General features: G+C 43.4%; 1 protein-coding gene across 6 annotated transcripts in view; it reads left to right on the forward strand.

The window, feature by feature from the left end:
- The window catches only part of CHD1 (chromodomain helicase DNA binding protein 1), a 621,819-nt gene that overhangs the window by 88,300 nt on the left and 515,136 nt on the right, over window positions 1–18,383 (forward strand). For all 6 annotated transcript variants that reach the window (XM_033962744.1, XM_033963070.1, XM_033962661.1 and 3 more), the window contains one exon: window positions 1,892–2,053. In XM_033962744.1, coding sequence (XP_033818635.1) covers window positions 1,892–2,053 — 162 coding nt within the window. The remainder of the gene's footprint in view (window positions 1–1,891; window positions 2,054–18,383) is intronic.

An 18,383-nucleotide genomic window follows, 5' to 3' on the forward strand; every position in this document is an offset into this window, starting at 1 on the left:
ACGCCATATTCAGGGAGTTTAGCACACTGTTGGCATACTCCATCTCGGTATGTAGATGTTGTAGATCTGTTCATGGTCTGGTGATTCGTCATCTAAAGCGACCATGAGCAGGTTGCCCTTCAAAGCGCAGTTGTTTGGTAAAAGCCTGGTTGACCTTATGGCCATTTTGCAGGACTGTACACCCATGTCCTTGCCAGATAATAGGTCCTGACCCTCCAGGGGATTGGGGCATTCTAGCTTTCATCCTTTGCTCTTCAGGGCAGTGTTCTCAATAAGCTAAACAGAGGTTTGGTGGTTCCCAGTGTCTGGCTGCAACCTTTAAGAAACTGTTTTGATGCCAGACCTCTGGCTGCTCCTCCGCAGATCGGGGGCGGCTCTTGGCTTTTCTGGCAGAGTGGTGGGCCATTACCTTGGACTGTTGTGTCTTGGAGATTCTTTAGGATAGCTACAAGCTCGAGTTTCATTGGCCCCTTAGACCTGGGTGAAAGCCACCAGCCAGAGGTTGCTAGACATTGCAGCCATAGAGCCCATTTTGGGTTTCTTTAATGGAGCTATCTGTCATGACTGTCTTCCTGGTAGCCCTTGTTTTAGCCCGTAGGGTCTCTGAGCTTCATGCTTTTTCCTGCCAGGATCCGCTTATCTCTGCGCACTGTTCCTCTTTCTTGCCGAAGGTGGTCTTGGCTTTCCACTTTAACCAAGAGGTAAGGCTCCCTACCTTTAATCCTTCTGGTTTGAGGGAGCAGGACTGGGTATTGCGGTTGCTGCATGTGTGCACGATCTCATTGTGGTACCTAGAAGTCACGAACAAATTCCGGGTCTCCGACCATCTGTTAGTACTGGTGGGTCCTGCTCGCAAAGGTAGGCCAACTACGAAAACCACCATTTCTAGATGGTTCCGTATGGCTATTTCTTCTGCATACTTCTTCGGCCGGAAAGAAGCCCCTTATTTCGGGGAGGGTTTATTCTACTAGGTGCATTTTCTCCTCTTGAATGGAATTGTCAATGATCTCTTTTGGAGGAGATTTGCAGGGCTGCTACCTGGTTCTCTTTCACCAAGGATCGATGTGGCGGCCAAGCGGGATACTGCTTTTGGTTCCTCTGTTTTGGTAGCAGGCTCATTAGTCCCACCCTGACTCTATGGGACTGCTCTTACGTCCCACTTGTCCAGGAATAGAGTGGGATTGTATAAGAATGAAAGATTAGGTTCTTACCTTTGCTAATCTTCTTTCTTGTAAATCAATGCTGTGTTCCTGGAACATGCCCTGGGAGTTGCTGATTCGCTGATTGTCTGCCTTTACATTACAAGTCCTGGTGTGCTGGCCTTCTGATTTACTGACCAGCTTTTCTAAGAGTACCATCAGAATACATTAGCACTTTGCCTTATGGGGGCTCTAGTTCTAGCATCCTCTTACTTTTAGAGCAAGCTGTCTCCCCTTATAGCACAGTTTTTTTTCAGGTTTATAATGACCTGTTTCAATTGTTGATTGTTATGACATTTTATGTTATGAGCAGATTTGATTTATTTGTCAGGGAGTGTCTCTGTACCCCTCTTTTCTCTTTGTCCTCTATAGGTGTCATTGTATGCTTTTGCATGCACTGCAATCCTCATGGAGTGGGGGGGGGGTGGCAGTCTGGAGGTAGGAGAGGAGGGACTGAAAACATTATGTACATGATGCTACCTACAAGCTGTCTAGTGACTATAGATCCATAACCACTTGTCCAGGAATAGTGTGCGGATTTACAAGAAAGAAGATTAGCAAAGGTAAGAACCTAATCTTTCATAATTGTTTTTATACTAGAAATGAATACACATGTGTGAGAGAAGTTTTATTTTTTCAATTTAATGTAACTGTACATAAAGCTCTATTTCTGGCATTTTAATCCTTCATAGTGAAGACTGGCAGATGTCTGGATCTGGCTCTGAATCCAGATCAGGCTCAAATTCAAGTTCAGATTCTGACTTTCAGGATGATGGAGAAAGAAGCCTTTGTGAGAAAAGTGAATCAGACTATGAACCAAATCACAATTTTAAAAGCAAGAAATCCCAAAACAGGTAAGGGGCAGTTCGCTGGCCTAAAGGAGTGCACATAATGTGCAATAATTCTTATTGTTAGAGATGATCAAGGATTATAAAATGGAAATGTGAAAGATTCTGACAGAAATACCTAATTATATATGCTTTGTTGACATTTTTGGAAGGGATGTTTTATCCTAAAAAAAAAAGTGTGTACGCATGTACTCCTGTAGGCGAAATTTTTAGCACTGTAAAATAATAATAATAATAAACTCTCTCTCTATATATATCTATATATATTTCTGAGGACAAGCAGGCATAATCTCACATGTGGGCGACCTCATCCATAGAACTCGTTATAGCATTCCTGGTGGAATTCTGCACAATGCAGAATTTGTGCATAATTCCACAGGCACGCAGAATTACTTCTGTTCTGCTCAAAATTTGGCATCAGCACTCCTTCTCCATCTGTATCCTGAATCACTGCTGGCGACAACTTCAGGCACCTTGCACAGGCTCTGCAGGCTTTCTTCTACCACATTCCCTCCCTCGATGGTGTCACTTCTTTTTTTCTTCTCAGGCAGGACCATGTTAGAAGGAAGCCTGCAGAACTAGCGGCAGTTGTCTGTTGGAAACGGCAGTGCTGAGGTACACAGGGGAAGCCTTAGGAAGATGGGCACGTGCAAATCCAGGGCCTCCATTTGGAGTAGATGACATTTGGGACAGAGGGGAGCAGAGTGTAAGAGATTTTGGCTGAGGGGGTAAGTAAAATATGAATATTGGCTGGGTTGGGGGGAAGGGGGGAGAGATGCTAAATTGGGGAGAATGGGTACAATGGGGGGAGATTGAGAAGTTCTGGCTGGGAAGGATGGAGGGAGAGTGATGCTCAGGAAGGATGTGGAGAGAGGGTAGGAGATGCAGGCCCAGGGGTACAGGAGTGAGAGATACTGGTGGGGTGATAAATACTGGCTCAGGGAAATAAGGGTGAGAGAGAGAATGCTGGCTGTGGGTGGGGATGGAGCGGGGAGAGAGATAATGGCTGGGGGTGGGGACAGGGGTGTTCAACTGTTTTTGGCGTCCTAGTTACTTGAGCTCCCTGAGCTACTGAGCCCTTCAACTTGGTGTCAGTTGTTTTCCTCTCCATGTCAAAGACGATATCGAGTAATTTTAAGAAATGTTCTCGATGTAATCGGAGAATGTCGGGCTCTGACCCACATAATTGTTGTGTCCAATTTCTGGGTCTTGAACATTGAAACATTTGCTGTGACCTCTGTTTCTATGTGCAAAACAGGACACTGAAAGTCGAAAAACTTCAGTTCAAAAATCTTTTCAATACTGTATCAGCATCCACTTCGAGCATGGCGGGGGACTCAGAACCTGAGCCTTCCATGACTCAGGCATCAGCATCTAATGCAGGGGTGTCAAATGTCGGTCATCAAGGGCCGCAATCCAGTCGGGTTTTCAGGATTTCCCCAATGAATCTCAGTTTTACCAGCATTTTAGCTGGTGAAAGTTCCTGATTTGGATTTCTCGTTTCTGCATGCTGCCAATAAACAAAGTATTATGAATTGCGAGAGAATTTGAAGAAGTGGAGTCCTTTTCAGTCTAAGCTCCTGAAGACGCCGAATGGCAAAACACAGAACTGTGCCGTGTTTGACTGCTCTTAATGATCATGCTTGACTGATTGTGATGATTATTGGTGTGGAGGAACCATAGTCAATAACTGAATGTTGGAAAAAGCAACTGAGAGTCGGCACAGTAATGAAGATTTCTAATGATCTGCTGTTTGGATTGTAACTTTATTTAATTGAACATTTCATGAATTTTAGATGACGTGGGTAGATTGAGAGGGCTTCACTTATACTGGTTTTGTATGTATGTAATGTTTATGACTTAATGATATTTAAAATTATGATGATGCAATAAATTAAAAAATATACAAAATATTTTAGAAGTTTGTATGTATAGTTCTTTTTGTATAGGGTCAATGAATATGCATGAGATCTATTTGCATGCACTGCTTTCATTGTATGCTAATAGATCTCATGCATATTCATTGGGGAAATCCTGAAAACCCGACTGGATTGAGGCCCTCAAGGAACGACATTTGACACCCTTGATCTAGTGCATTGACACTGCATCCAGAGTATCGAGCAACAGACCTTTACAGAGGTGGAACTTTACATTATCTTCATCTATGGCTCAAGCATTGAGGGACGTAGTAATCAAGAAAGCTAAGAAGCACATTGCATACTCACGTGTTGATTCACCGAAGACTGCTCCTGTTCCATCAAGCTTAATGTCTCCTTGTAGGTGTGCCTTGACAGCAAGGTCTCCCATGGCCCGACAGCAGACTTCTTCTATGGCGGTGCCTCTTCTGGTACTGGCACTATCTCTCCAGGAGGAGAGCTGGGCTAGGCTCAGATGAGCTTTTGGGTCTACTGTGACACATTCTTCACAGGCATTAAAGGTTTCTGTTTGCTGCCTTAGCTTTGCCCAAGAATATATTGAAGCATCGATCAAGGATGAGGTCACTCAACCCTGCTCAATGTCGAGCATTGGGGTCAGCACAGACCCACTCAGTGCATTCATTAGCAGAAGAATTGTCTCCTGGGTCAGACTATCTGGATGTTCCTCTCGATGTATATTCCCTGATTCATCTAGTAGGGAGTACTTTAAGGAGTCTCTCATCAGTTTAGATGAGGATTTGCCAGAATACTCAATGGAAGAATCCTATGGTATACCTTCTGATCCCTCCCCTCCTGATCAATGCAAGTCTTGGTCAGAAAGTACTGGCTTTGTAAGGCAGAGGATCAGGTTTTGCCTGTCAAAATGGAAACAGGAGGAACCTCACTGAGCTTTTTGAACTCCTTGACTATGGAGCACCATCAAACAAATGCATTAAAGTAGCTTTGCAAAACCTTTGTCTTTTAAATTTTCCTATTACACATTACCTTTCTCCAATAGAACTCTTGAAAATGTATTTGAGGGATATATTACATTATGTTAATGTGGATACTTTTGGAGTTGATAACCTCTATTACATTCCAAGAGTTTCTAAGGAAATAGTAGAAGAAGGTGGTATGGACCAATTAGTTTCACCTGATAGTTTGAATGTATCACAGTTCCTCAAATCCTCTAAAGACATAATTAGTAAACGGGCAACTCTGTTAGTGGCCTTCAAGACAGATCTCGAAAAACAGGCTATTTTGAAATTATATTTAAAAAAAAACAACAAGATCTGTTTTGTGGCTGAGTGACAAATTTTCCGGATGTCTCGAGACATACTCAGTTCAAAAGGAAACAATTCCTTCAGCTAAAGCCTAAGGCTTTGGTAGTAGGAGCCACTTTCTTTTTAAAATTTCCATGCAAATGCCTTATTTCGTATGGAAGAGATAAATATGTGTTTTTGATCCAACCCAGCTAGAAGATTTTATTAAGGGAAAACCTTTGTTAAAAGATTAATTTCTATTATCGTTATTTTCATTTTGTGAGGATGATGTATGATATATAAAGTAAGCCACAATTTTGCCTGTCCATGATGGTAGATTATAAATAGAGTTGATTTCCTAGTTAAAATTCTGGCGACCAGTATAATGTGGACTACATCAAGATGATTTATTACCTTATATATTTTTCAATTTATTTTACATAGAGTCTTTGTGGATATTCATGAATATTTGTTATTATTGTAATGAATAATCATAATAAAGAATATTAAAAAAAGTAGCTTTGCATAGGGTCATGAAAGATAATTTAAAAACAGTGAAAATCCCCTGTCAGTCCAGGTAGCTCCTAAAAAGATAGACACAATGTATAGAATTTAAAAATTTGACAAAACTCAACTTCAACATCATTAGTTGTGGAATCTGCCTTCAAATGTTACACACAGTTCACAATCTTACATTTATCCTTTCCAGGCAGAGAAGCCAGAACATTGGACTCTTTGGGCAAACGTTTTACAATCCTCTATACTCATTAATAGGATTATGGACTACCAGTGCTACCTGTCCATTTTTTTAAATCCCTACTTAAACAACTGTCAGAATTTGAGGAATTCCTCCCACCAAACTAAAACAATTTCAACAATTATCTAAAGACTTGTTACACTATGAGAAAGTATACAACTAGAGGAATTTTTGATTTCATTTGATGTTTCTTCCCAAAAATCTGCAGTGTCAATTGCAATGTTCCGTTTGGCCTGACTTAGATTTTCTGATCTGGAAACTTTGGTTCAAGAACTTATTTCAAATGTTCTCTGTAAAGATGATGACCTGTTTGGAGATATTGCAGATAAGATAAAAATACACATACTATGACTACTTTATCTAAACCAAAAACCTCTCAATATTCATTATCTAGAAGATATTCTGCCTCATTCAGATGTTCATATTAATATAACATGAACCGGTGTTACAATCGAACATTTTCATCATCGTCTAGGCCTGCTTTTTAGTGACTCCATGCAAGCAACAAAGGGGGACAGAGATCACAACTTCAATCTAAGTCCAAATAGCATTCATCCTTTTGACTCCTTTCTAGATAGCATTACCATCATGCCCCAGTTTCTTCCATTCAATCTCCCCTTTGGAGGCAGATTACTCTACTTCAGGGATGTCAAAATCCCTCCTGCTTTCATTGTATGCTAATAGATCTCATGCATATTCATTGAGGAAATCCTGAAAACCTGACTGGATTGCGACCCTCGAGGAGGGACTTTGACACTCCTGCACTACTTCCATCAGCGTTGAACCCTTATCACAACAGATCAGTGGGTGCTTTGAGTTGTCTTACACTTGATCAGAAAACCTCCAAACCACCCACCAAAAGACTCCTTTTGAATTTCTCCAGAAGGACAATTATTCACCAAAAACTGTCAGCCCTTCTCCAGCTAATCGCAATAGAACCTATTCCTCTACAGGAGAGGGGCTGGGAGGGTTCTACTCAAAAGTATTTCTTAATACCAAAATAGACCATAAATCTTCAACCTTTTGTAGACCTGCAGGATCTAAACAAATATTTACTGAAGAAAATGTTTCACATGGTCTTTCTGAAAACCCTTCTACCCAGTGTTCCCTCTAAGCTGAGCAGGAGTCCTCCAACTGCATTGCTGCCAGGAAGGGGGGGGGGGGGGGTGCTTCAATAGTGTGCTTTCAATTTCTAAGGATAGGCAGGTTCCGTGGAGTTCTGCAGAACTTACCTGTCCCTTACTATTGAAAATGTCATAATGAAACAGCACTCCTCAATGGCAGGACTATAGATGGAAAACTCCTGCTTAGTTTAGAGGGAACAGTGCTCTACCTCTATAAGAAAATGCGATTGGCCTTGTTTTCATAGATCTTGTAAAGGTCTACACTCTCACACATCCATCCAACTGGTGAAAAAAAATTTATTTGCTTTCACATTGGATCTTGACACTCTTGATAACAGAGTCTTGTCCCTCGGACTGGCTGCAGCCCCTCGATTTTTCGCAAAATACCTAGTGGTGGTAGTGGCAGTCCTTTACTCATGGGGGTTTCACGTATTTCCTTACTTGGATGACTGTTTGATCAAAGCTTCATCATCACAAACCATGCCATCAAATCAACAATTCATGTTCTGGAGATGCTTGGGTTTGCCGTCAACTACCAAGTCACATCTGCACCCTTCTCGGGTGCTGGAGTTCATAGGAGCTCTCTTGGACACTTCTCAGAGTTGAGCTTTTCTACAGAAGCAGAGAGTCAACAATTTCATTCCCCTGTTTCAAGTAGTTTCTAACCTTCAACACACTTCTCCATGTCAGCTGTTATGCCTTCTTGGTCACATGGCGTTGACAGACATCGCAGATTTCTGCTGGGAAAATCAAGGCAGACGAGTACCATAGTGCTACTGAAAGAGCTACACTTGCTCCAGATTGAAAACAGGGTGAAATTCAAGGTTTTGTTGCTGACACACAAAATCATTCATCTCTCAGAACCACAATATCTAGCGGACAGACTATATCACCACACATCAGCATGCTCACTATGCTTGATCCAAAATCACCTGGTGGAAATTCCCTCCTTCAGAGACATCAAATACAAAAGCATCAGGGAAAGAATATTCTCAGTGATGGCTCCAAAGTGGTGGAACGCCATTTGAAGGAACTAAAACTAGAAAAGGACACCGGAAAGTTCAAGAAAGGGATAAAGACCATCCTCTTCACAGACTACTTTAGCCAATAATACAACTTAGAGGAGATAGTTGGCTAGTCCCCATTAGGAAACACAGTAGGATGAGCACAGTAGAGACCCAAAATTGTAGAGGATATGATAGATAAAGCACAGATAACTAGATTATCAAGAGTATTTCCAAAATGAATATAGAATTCGATACAGGTACTAAGGCTGCAAAGAAATAGGAGTCATATGAACATAGTACACGACAAATATATGTGTGTGTGTGTATGTGTGTGTGTATATATATATATATATATATATATATATATATATATATATATATATATATATATATATATATATATATATATATATATATATATATATATATATATATTAATAATATGTGTATATTTAAGCAGGTAGATTGATTATGGTATAAATAGGCACAAAGAAGTAGGGTGATTGATTATGGAGCACCCCTTTGGAGCCATCTGAGGAGCCAACGAGGAGTTATTGAGAAGTGGTTAGGGATTTGAATTATCTTATTGTTGGACTGCTGCTAACCTTTTTTTTAAGGTACTTTGTGTTATTTTTCTATAATCTTCTTTTGTTTTGATATGGGGAAAAGGAAAGGATTAGTTAAAGCACTGTTCTTCAACCACCGGTCTGGCTGGCCCAGAATGTCCTCTCCAACGTCAGAATTGACGTCGGAAAGAAGACTTCCTGTCAGCTTTAGCAGCAGCAGGGCGGTAAGATAGCAGCCGACCCGGGGAAAGGAAGGAGGGAGGCTTTTTTTTTTTTGCGCGACAGGGAAGGAAGGAAGTAGGCAGGCATGCAGGCTGGCTTTGGCCAGGGAGAGAGGTAGACAGGCAGGTAGGCTGGCTTCAGGGGTGGGGATGGGACAAAGTGGAAGGCAGTGAGAGGGACATAGGAAGGAGGCACTGGGGGCACTAAAGACATGGGAAGGATGCACTGGGGGCACTAAAGACAGGAAGGGGCACTAAGGACATTGGAAGGAGGCATTGGGGGCACTAAGGACATGGGAAGGAGGCACTGGGGGCACTAAAGACATGGGAAGGAGGCACTGGGGGCACTAAGGACATAGGAAGGAGGCACTGGGGGCACTAAGGACATAGGAAGGAAAGAGGGAGGGAATAGAAAGGAACAATTCTTGGGCCTGAGTGCAGACAGAAAGAAATGAATGAAAGGATATACAGATAGAAGGAAATGCAACCAGAGACTCATGAAATCACCAGACAGCAAAGGTAGGAAAAATGATTTTATTTTCAATTTAGTGATCAAAACGTGTCAGTTTTGAGAATTTATATCTGCTGTCTATAATTTGCACTATATTTGTCTATTTTTCTATAGTTACTGAGGTGACCAAGCTCGCGGAGATAGGGCGGAAATGGGGTTTTTAAATTGTAGTCCAAGTAGTTTGCCGGTCCACAAAATAATTATTTTATTTCTGCCGGTCCACAGGTGTAAAAAGATTGAAAAACCCTGAGTTAAAGGATGGCAAAGGAAAATCCAAGGTCCTATGGACTCCTTTGCTGTAGTTAAAGATGCTTCTTCCACCACTGTTATGAAGATCAATCTTCCATCTTAGAGTGAAAGTAGTATTGAGGCTCCTTCTTTTAAATCCCGATCCACACTCACTACATAATCCACCTAATATGGTAGCAAGTTTTGCTCCAGTGACTTAGATGGGCTTGGAGGCTTGGTTCATCATCAGCTTGTGAGAACTTCTCAACCAATTGTTGCAGTAGTGAGATAGTATTGTCAGCTACTGATGAGATATTTTATATTACATTACATTACATTAGTGATTTCTATTCCGCCATTACCTTGCGGTTCAAGGCGGATTACATAAGGAGTTATTTGGACATTTAGGAATACATAAGGAGTTCTCTGGACATTTCCCATGGTATAGAGTGGAGCGGGTTGCTATTGGGGATTGAGATGATTCTTGATGTGTTAGTTTGATATCTTGAATAGCTGATATTTTATTTCTTTTCTGAAGATTTTGTAGTCTGGGGTCATGATCAGTAAATTGGAGAACTGATAGCCTAGTTTTGCTGCTTGAGTGGCCAGGAGGCCATCGTACATTTTTTTTCGTTTGACGTTTCTGATTGGAGGGTGCATGAATGGAGTGTGGGTTCTCCTAGGTATGGTTGTGGTTGTTTGGATTAGTCGGTTGTTCAAGTAGGCTGGGCAGTCTCCGTTTATGGTCTTAAATAGTAGACAGAATTTGAATAGTATTTTTGCTTGTATTGGGAGCCAGTGTGAATCGAGGTAAGCCGCTGTGATGTGGTCATGTTTCCTCAGTGAGTAGATAAGTCTCAGAGCTGTGTTTTGTACTGTTTGTAGTTGTTTTATCATGGTTGCGGGGTAGGGGAGATAGAACATAAGCATTACCTCTGCTGGGTCAGACCAGAGGTCCATCATGCCCAGCAGTCCGCTCACCTGGGGGCCCATCAGGTCCAGGACCTATATAGTGATCCTCTATCCATACCCTTCTATCCCCTTTTCCTTCAGGAAATTGTCCAATCCCTTCTTGAACCACAATACTGTACTCTGTCCTGTCACGCCCTCTGGAAGCGCATTCCAGGTGTCCACCACCCTTTGAGTGAAGAAGAACTGTAGAACAAGGGCACATTATGTTCAATAAGTTTTATTGAAATTTCAAGTAAAGAAATACAATAAGAGTAACAGGAAAAAAACAAGGGCACATTATGATCACACCAATTAAGAAAAATACTAAAGAGCCATCTAACACTGCATCCAACTTCAGACCTATCGCCAATATCCCCCTGACTACCAAAATAGCAGAAGGAATAGTAAACACCAAACTCAACACATACTTAGAAAAACACAATATCTTACATGACAACCAATCTGGTTTCCGGTCAGGTCACAGCACTGAAACAATTTTAGCCTCTCTGCTTGATTACCTTCATCAATTATTCAGCCTAGGCTCAAGCGCTCTAATATTGCAACTCGATCTGAGTAGCGCTTTTGACTTGGTTGACCATGTCACTCTACTAGACTGTCTATCATCTATTGGAATCTCAGGTTACGTTCTCAATTGGTTCCACGAATTCTTGACAACAAGAACCTACAAGGTGTTCAAGGAGGACACTACCTCTTACAGTTGGGACAACCCTTGCGGGGTCCCACAAGGCTCCCCCTTGTCCCCCACCCTATTTAATATCTACCTTGCCTCCCTAGGAAACCTCCTGCAGAATTTAAAGCTCAAATTCTTCATCTACGCGGACGACATCACCATAATCATTCCGCTCTCTTACCTTACCTCAGAACTTCTAAACTCACTATCTTTCACCCTAAATCAGATCGAACTCTGGATGACAGCGTTTAGACTAAAGCTAAACCCAGAAAAAACTAAATTTTTCTTAGTATCCCCAAACGACAAAATCAAGGAAACTGCGCTACATGTTAATGATCTAGACTACTGTATTGAGCAATCCTTAAAAATACTAGGAGTCACCTTAGACAAGCATCTCACACTGGAGTAACACACTGACCTAGTGTTTAAGAAAAGTATCTCAGTGCTCTGGAAACTCCGCACCATTAAAAAATACTTTGACGACACCTCCTTTCGTCTGCTGGTCCAAGCTTCTATTCTTAGTGTCCTAGACTACTGTAACATCATTTATCTAGGCGCCTTCAAGAAAATCACTAAGAAGCTGAGATTGGTCCAAAATACCGCCATCCGCCTTATCTTTGGCCTGAAGAAATGGGAACACATATCCCCTTTCTACCACAAGTTGCACTGGCTGCCATTCGAATCCAGGGTCCTATTTAAGTTCTCTTGCATCTGCTACAAAACCGTATCTGGTATGTCACCAGACTACCTTTACCCCCACTTCAACCTAAACTATAATAATAAGAGCTCCCGCAGAATAACTATGTTCGCTTTTCCCTCACTGAAATCGTGTCATCTTAAAAGATTCCTCGAACGAACCTTCTCTTTTCAAACAGCCAAACTAAATTCATGGCTCGCCCAAATTATACTTGACGCCTCTTCTTACCTTCACTTTAGAAAAAAGCTCAAAACTCTACTTTTCAATGGACCAAATCCTTAATGCTCCCCTCTTCCGCATTAATCGTTCCCCCTCGCCACACTAGAAAAATAGAAAAACAGATCAAAATCCCTTCTTTGCAACTGAGCAAATCCTTAACCCTCCCCTCCCCCTCCTCAACGCTTCCCACCTTCTCCTTGTTGCCCTCCCTCTCATCTAATATGCTCTGTTCCCCCTTCTCTTAAATCCAGTTGTATTCTCTTACAGTACTTACTGTATATGCTCTGTATTAGCCCTTAACCCCACCCAAATTGTCAATGTAAACAAGTTTTGACCTTTCGATTGCCTTGCTATGTTCCTCCTTGTTCAATCGCACTGTATGTAATTCATCTATTTGTTGTGAACCGCCTAGAACTCCCTGGGTATGGCGGTATACAAAAAAATAAATTATTATTATTATTATTATTCTGAATCTGTCCCCTTCTAATTTTTCTGAATGGCCTCCCGTTCTTCTAGTTTTCGAAAGTTTGCAGTAGTCTAGAAGACCCAGGACTAGGGACTGGCCACAAGCTGGAATTGTTTTCTATTGAAGAATTTTCGAACTTGCCTTAGGTTGCTCATGACTGCAAATGTTTTCTGTATTGTTTGTTGATTTGTGGCTGCATGGTACAGCCTCTGTCTATCAGAATTCCCAGAAGTTTTAGAGTGGGTTGAATGGGGTATGTGATTGAGTTTATTACTAGGTTTGTTAAGGTTGGGGTTTTGTTATTTTCGAGGAGGATGAATTTTGTTTTGTCAGGATTCAGTTTCAGTTTGTGCTCTTTCATCCATGTTGCTACTGTTTCTAGCGTTCTGTATAGTGTGCCTGTCATGAAGGGCGCTTATTGATCAAAAGGAAGGAGAATGGTGATGTCCTCTGCATAGCTATAAGAGGTTAGGCCTAATTTGTCTAAGCAGTTGCCGAGAAATACAATGTAGAGGTTGAAGAGTGTGGGAGATAAAGGTGATCCTTGGGGTACGCTGCAGGGGTTGAACCATGGTTCTGATTTTTCTTTGTTTGACTTTACTCTGTAAGTCCTGGATTGTAGGAATCCTTGAAACCATGTGTGTACTTTACCTGTGATTCCTATTGAATATAGTATTTGTAGTAGGATGTCATGGTCTACCAGGTCAAAAGTTGCGGTGAGATCTAGTTGTATAATCAGCATTTTTCTGCCTGTGCTGAGGTGTTGTCTAGCTGTGTCCAGGAGGGATCCCAGTAGTGTCTCTGTGCTGTAATTGGTTCTGAAACCAGATTGTGTATTGTGGAGTAAGTTGTGGTTTTCTAGGTTGTTGGTGAGGAGTTTAGCTATGAGGCCTTCCATTAGCTTGATATAAAGTGATATTGAGGCTATGGGTCTGTAGTTGGATGGTTGATCTGTTGTTCCTTTGGGGTCTTTTAGGATCGGGGTGACGATGATTTCGCTGAGGTCTTGCAGGAAAAGGCCGTCTGTGAGCAAGGTTTGTATCCATTGTAAGAGGAGGGTGCAGAATAAGTACTGGAGGTTTTTAACAGGTATGGTTGGCAGTGGTTGAGGTCACAGGCTGCGTGGCTGTATTTTTGATAGAGTTTGTTAAGGTCTGACCATTGTATAGTGGAGAAGTGGGACCAGGTTCAGTCTGCTTCAATTGTTTCTTTTTCTGTGGGGGGCAATGTGATCTCTTCTAGGTGAGTAGGGATTCCAGTGAAGGTGGTCTTGGCAGTTGTGATTTTGTTTTTGAAGTATTCAGCTATAAGGTTGCTGAGAGTGGAGGGGTGTCATTATTGGCCAGGTAGGGTTTGGTGTCTGTGAGTTCTTTTAGTAATTGGAATACCGTATTTTCACACATATAACGCGCGCGTTATAAACGGTTTTACAAACCGAGTATAACCATGCGCGTTATATGCGTGAGCGCGTTGTACAAAATTTTTTTTACATAGTTTCCCCCCCGACGTCCGATTCATCACCCTGAATTCATCACCGCTCGCACCCCCACCCCGAAGGACCGCTTGCACCCCCACAGCCTCCCCCCCTCCCCGCATGGAGAAGCTGCCTACCGTTGTTTCCGGATGCCAGTGAGCCCAGCTGCTTCCTCTGCCGGCGGTCCCGCCCCTTCTCTGAGCTCTGCGCTGCGCTGCTTCCTCTTCCGGCGGTCCCGCCCTTTCTCTGACGTTAGAGGGGGGAGGCTGTGGGGGTGCGAGCGGTCCTTCGGGGTGATGAATCGGACGTCGGGGGGGGGGGGGCATCAGGCTTTCAGGGTGGGGACAGGACTTCAAGGGAGGACAGGCAGACCTTCAGGAGAGTCGTGGCGGCGAGAGGAGAGTCGTGGCGGCGAGAGGAGAGTTGGGGCGGCATGTGCGGTATACGCGTGTGCGCGCTATAGTAAAATTTTTTAACATAAATTTCTGTTCCCCGCGCGCTATACCCGTGTGCGCGTTTTACACGGGTGCGCAGTATATGAGTGAAAATATGGTAGTTTTTTAGTGTCTTAGGAATCTCTGCCTATTTGGTTGGAGTAGTGTGTCTTTCTTTTTTCTTTCAGTTGTATTGTTGGTTTAGTTTTCTCCATGCTGTTTTTGTGGGCTCTTGATTACTTTTTTTCCTTTTTCTTTCTAATCGTCTGCATTGTCTTTTGAGTAGGAGTAGTTCATTCGTTGTCAAACCACTTGTCTGATCGTCTGCTGAGTCTGGTTTTGTTTGTATTGGGGCTGGCTCATCTAATAAATTTTTCCCTTAAACCAATAACATTTGGACGCTGTATGAGGCAAGATTTTGGAATGATATGACAGCCCCAAAGGAAGTCGAATGTGGAAATTTAGAGGTTAATAATTATGATGGAGGGGACTTTAACTAATTGCTTGTCTCTGTTGTACTCTTTTACAGGGGAAACAGCAGCCAAAGTAGCTTCATTAGAAACTGATTTGGTATCGTATGGTGGGAAACTGAATGTGTTTCCAGGGAAAATTGAATCATTGGAAGCCACTAATACTTCCTTAGTTAAAGGGAATATGATACTTGAGAATAGATTAGAGAAAACTGAAAAACAGTTGAGATCAATAATCTATGATTTTTAAACTTTCCTTAAACATAGTAACATAGTAGATGACGGCAGATAAAGACCCGAATGGTCCATCCAGTCTGCCCAACCTGATTCAATTTAAATTTTTTTTTTTTTCTTCTTAGCTATTTCTGGGCAAGAATCCAAAGCTTTACCCGGTACTATGCTTGGGTTCCAACTGCCGAAATCTCTGTTAAGACTTACTCCAGCCCATCTACACCCTCCCAGCCATTGAAGCCCTTCCCTGCCCATCCTCCACCAAACGGCCATACACAGACACAGACCGTGCAAGTCTGCCCAGTAACTGGCCTAGTTCAATATTTAATATTATTTTCTGATTCTAAATTCTAAGTCAATTGCACCTAAAGAGATGTTGAAGCAGTATATGTTAGAAATTCTACTTTGACACTCTTCATCACTCCCACAGATTTCTAAAGCATATTATATTTATTTTGTAAAGAATGTTTCTGGAAGAGGGGTGGAGGAAGTACTAGAGGTGGATCTAACCACTATGATAGAAACATCTATTCTAGAGTCTACATTAAGAGGTACCTTGATGGTTACCTTTTTTTTGTAATGAAGACAGAGATAAAGTTTTGATTAATTTCTTCAGAAAAAGGTTGGCTCACTTCCATGGTTCCCCTATACAGTGGTACCTCGGAATCTGAATGCCCCAGAACTAGAACAACTTGGAATCCGAACTAAAAATTCAAGCAAATTTTGTCACAGAATCCGAACTCTGCTTTGGAATCCGAACGCCCTGCACCGACTCCAGGAACTGGCAGTATTTCTCCCCTCGAGGCCAGTGGCGCTGCTCCCTTCCTTTGTGATCACCTCCTCCCCCCCCACTGACCGGCCCTGTCCTTACCTGTGCGCCGCCGGTGTTAGAAAGTGCCTGCCACCAGTTTTCTGCTGGGCTGCTGCTGGGCCTTGAGCATCTGCGCAGCTCAAGGCCTTCTGGATCTCACCCTCACCGAGAAACTTGGAGAGGGTGAGATCCAGAAGGCCTTGAGCATGCACAGATGCTCAAGGCCCAGCAGCAGCCCAGCAGAAAACCGGCGGCAGGCACTTTCTAACACCGGCGACGCATGGGTAAGGACAGGGCCGGTCAGTGGGAGGGGGAGGAGGCGATAACGAAGGGAGGTAGCAGCACCGGTGGCCTTGGGGGGGGAGCATGAGAGTTGGGATGAGACTGGCAGGAGTGGGCCAGCACCTGAGAGTCCTGGCAGAGGGGGGGTAGTGGCATCCGGGGGGGGGGGGGGGTGGATAGCGTCCTGGAGTGGCAGGGCCAACGGTGCCTATCAAGGCTCGGCGGCGGTTTGTTTTACAGCCAGCACCCTGGAGCCAGGGAGCACCATCACCACCTGCACAATCCGCAGTGACATGAGCACCCTGCAGTACAGCCCCTACCAAGGTACCACTGTATTTGTTATTATCCCAGGACAAGCAGGCAGCATATTCTTGACTGATGGGTGACGGCACCGACGGAGCCCCGGTACGGACAATTTTAGAGTGATTGCACTCTAAGAACTTGGAAAGTTCTAGTAGGCCGCACGCGCGAGTGCCTTCCCGCCCGACAGAGGCGCGCGGTCCCCAGTTTCTTAGTTTCCGCGGAGCTAAGAAGTCGCATTTTTCAACGGCTGTTGAAATTTTTCTTATACGCCTTCCCGCTCGCGAAACCTTTTTGGAAAATTTTTTTTTTCCTTTCTTTTCTTTTTCGTTAAAAAAAAAAAAAAAAATAGAGTTTATTTCTTTATTTTTTCTTCATTCGGTTTTGCCCCGGCGGGGCCTGCTGCCATCATTGCAGCCGTCCTACAGGTGCAGCTCAAGGAGCAGTTACAGCAACTCCTCCCTGCTCTATTGGCACCGAACCTTCCGGTCCCGGTCCGGTCTGAGCCACCGGTACCGGCAGTGGAGCAGCCTCTATTGTCTGCGTCCACTGCTTCGGTACCGGTCCACTCTGCCTCATCAATATCGATGCCAGTCCTCGCACCGGAACCGAGAGCCCAGCATCAGTCGGTGCAGACTTCGGCACCATTGCAGTCGGTAACGTCTCCCGGTACCGTATCTATGAGGTCGGGTAAGTCGACACGCAAATCCCGACATCTGGAACCCTCTACTCCGGAGTCTCGAGACCGTAGCTCCCATATTAGGGACCCTGATCTGTGGGGTGACTCCGAAGAGCCTTTTCTTTCTGAGGGTGAGTGTTCCTCGGATGAGGATGATTCTGCTGTTCCTGATCCATCCTCCAAACATGATTCTACGTCTTTCACTTCTTTTCTGAAGGACATATGTGAATCTCTTTCCATTCCTTTGGAGGCTGAGTCTAAAAAATCCAAAGCCTTTCTGAATGCCCTTGATTTCGACCAGCCTCCAAAGGAATTTTTGAAACTCCCTCTTCATGACATCTTGAGGGAAACTTTCTATAAGAACCTAGAGACTCCTTTGACCATCCCAGGAGCTCCCCGTAAATTAGATTCATTATATAATGTAATCCCTATTCCTGGATTCGATAAGCCACAGCTTCCACATGAATCTCTGCTTGTGGAATCTACACTTAAGAAGTCCGCCGGAGCTAGTGTATATGCTTCTGTCCCTCCTGGCAGAGAGGGCAAAGCCATGGACAAATTCGGTAAGAGGTTATACCAGAATGCAATGTTAGCTAATAGATCTGGTAATTATGCTTTTCACTTTTCTTTTTATCTTAAGCATCTCCTTACCACCATGGCTTCCTTTGAAAAGAACCTTCCTGAGCGGAAACGACAGGCTTTCCATCACTGCTCGTCTTCTCTTTTCCAACTCCGTAAATTTATGGTAAGATCAATTTATGACACGTTTGAACTTACCTCTAGAGCCACGGCCATGTCTGTGGCCATGCGCCGCCTTGCCTGGCTTAGAGTATCCGAGCTTGATGTCAACCATCAAGATCGGTTGGCTAATGCCCCATGCCTGGGGGATGAGCTCTTTGGGGAATCCATGGACTCGACCACCCAAAAGCTCTCCGCCCATGAGACTCGCTGGGATACTCTGCTCAAAACAAAAAAGAAGGCTCTACCGGCACGGCCTTTCAGACAGCAGTCGGCCTATCAACGCCGTTATGTGGCTTGT

Source organism: Geotrypetes seraphini, chromosome 1 (genome assembly GCF_902459505.1).
Source record: "Geotrypetes seraphini chromosome 1, aGeoSer1.1, whole genome shotgun sequence".
NCBI classification, from domain to species: Eukaryota; Metazoa; Chordata; class Amphibia; order Gymnophiona; family Dermophiidae; genus Geotrypetes; species Geotrypetes seraphini.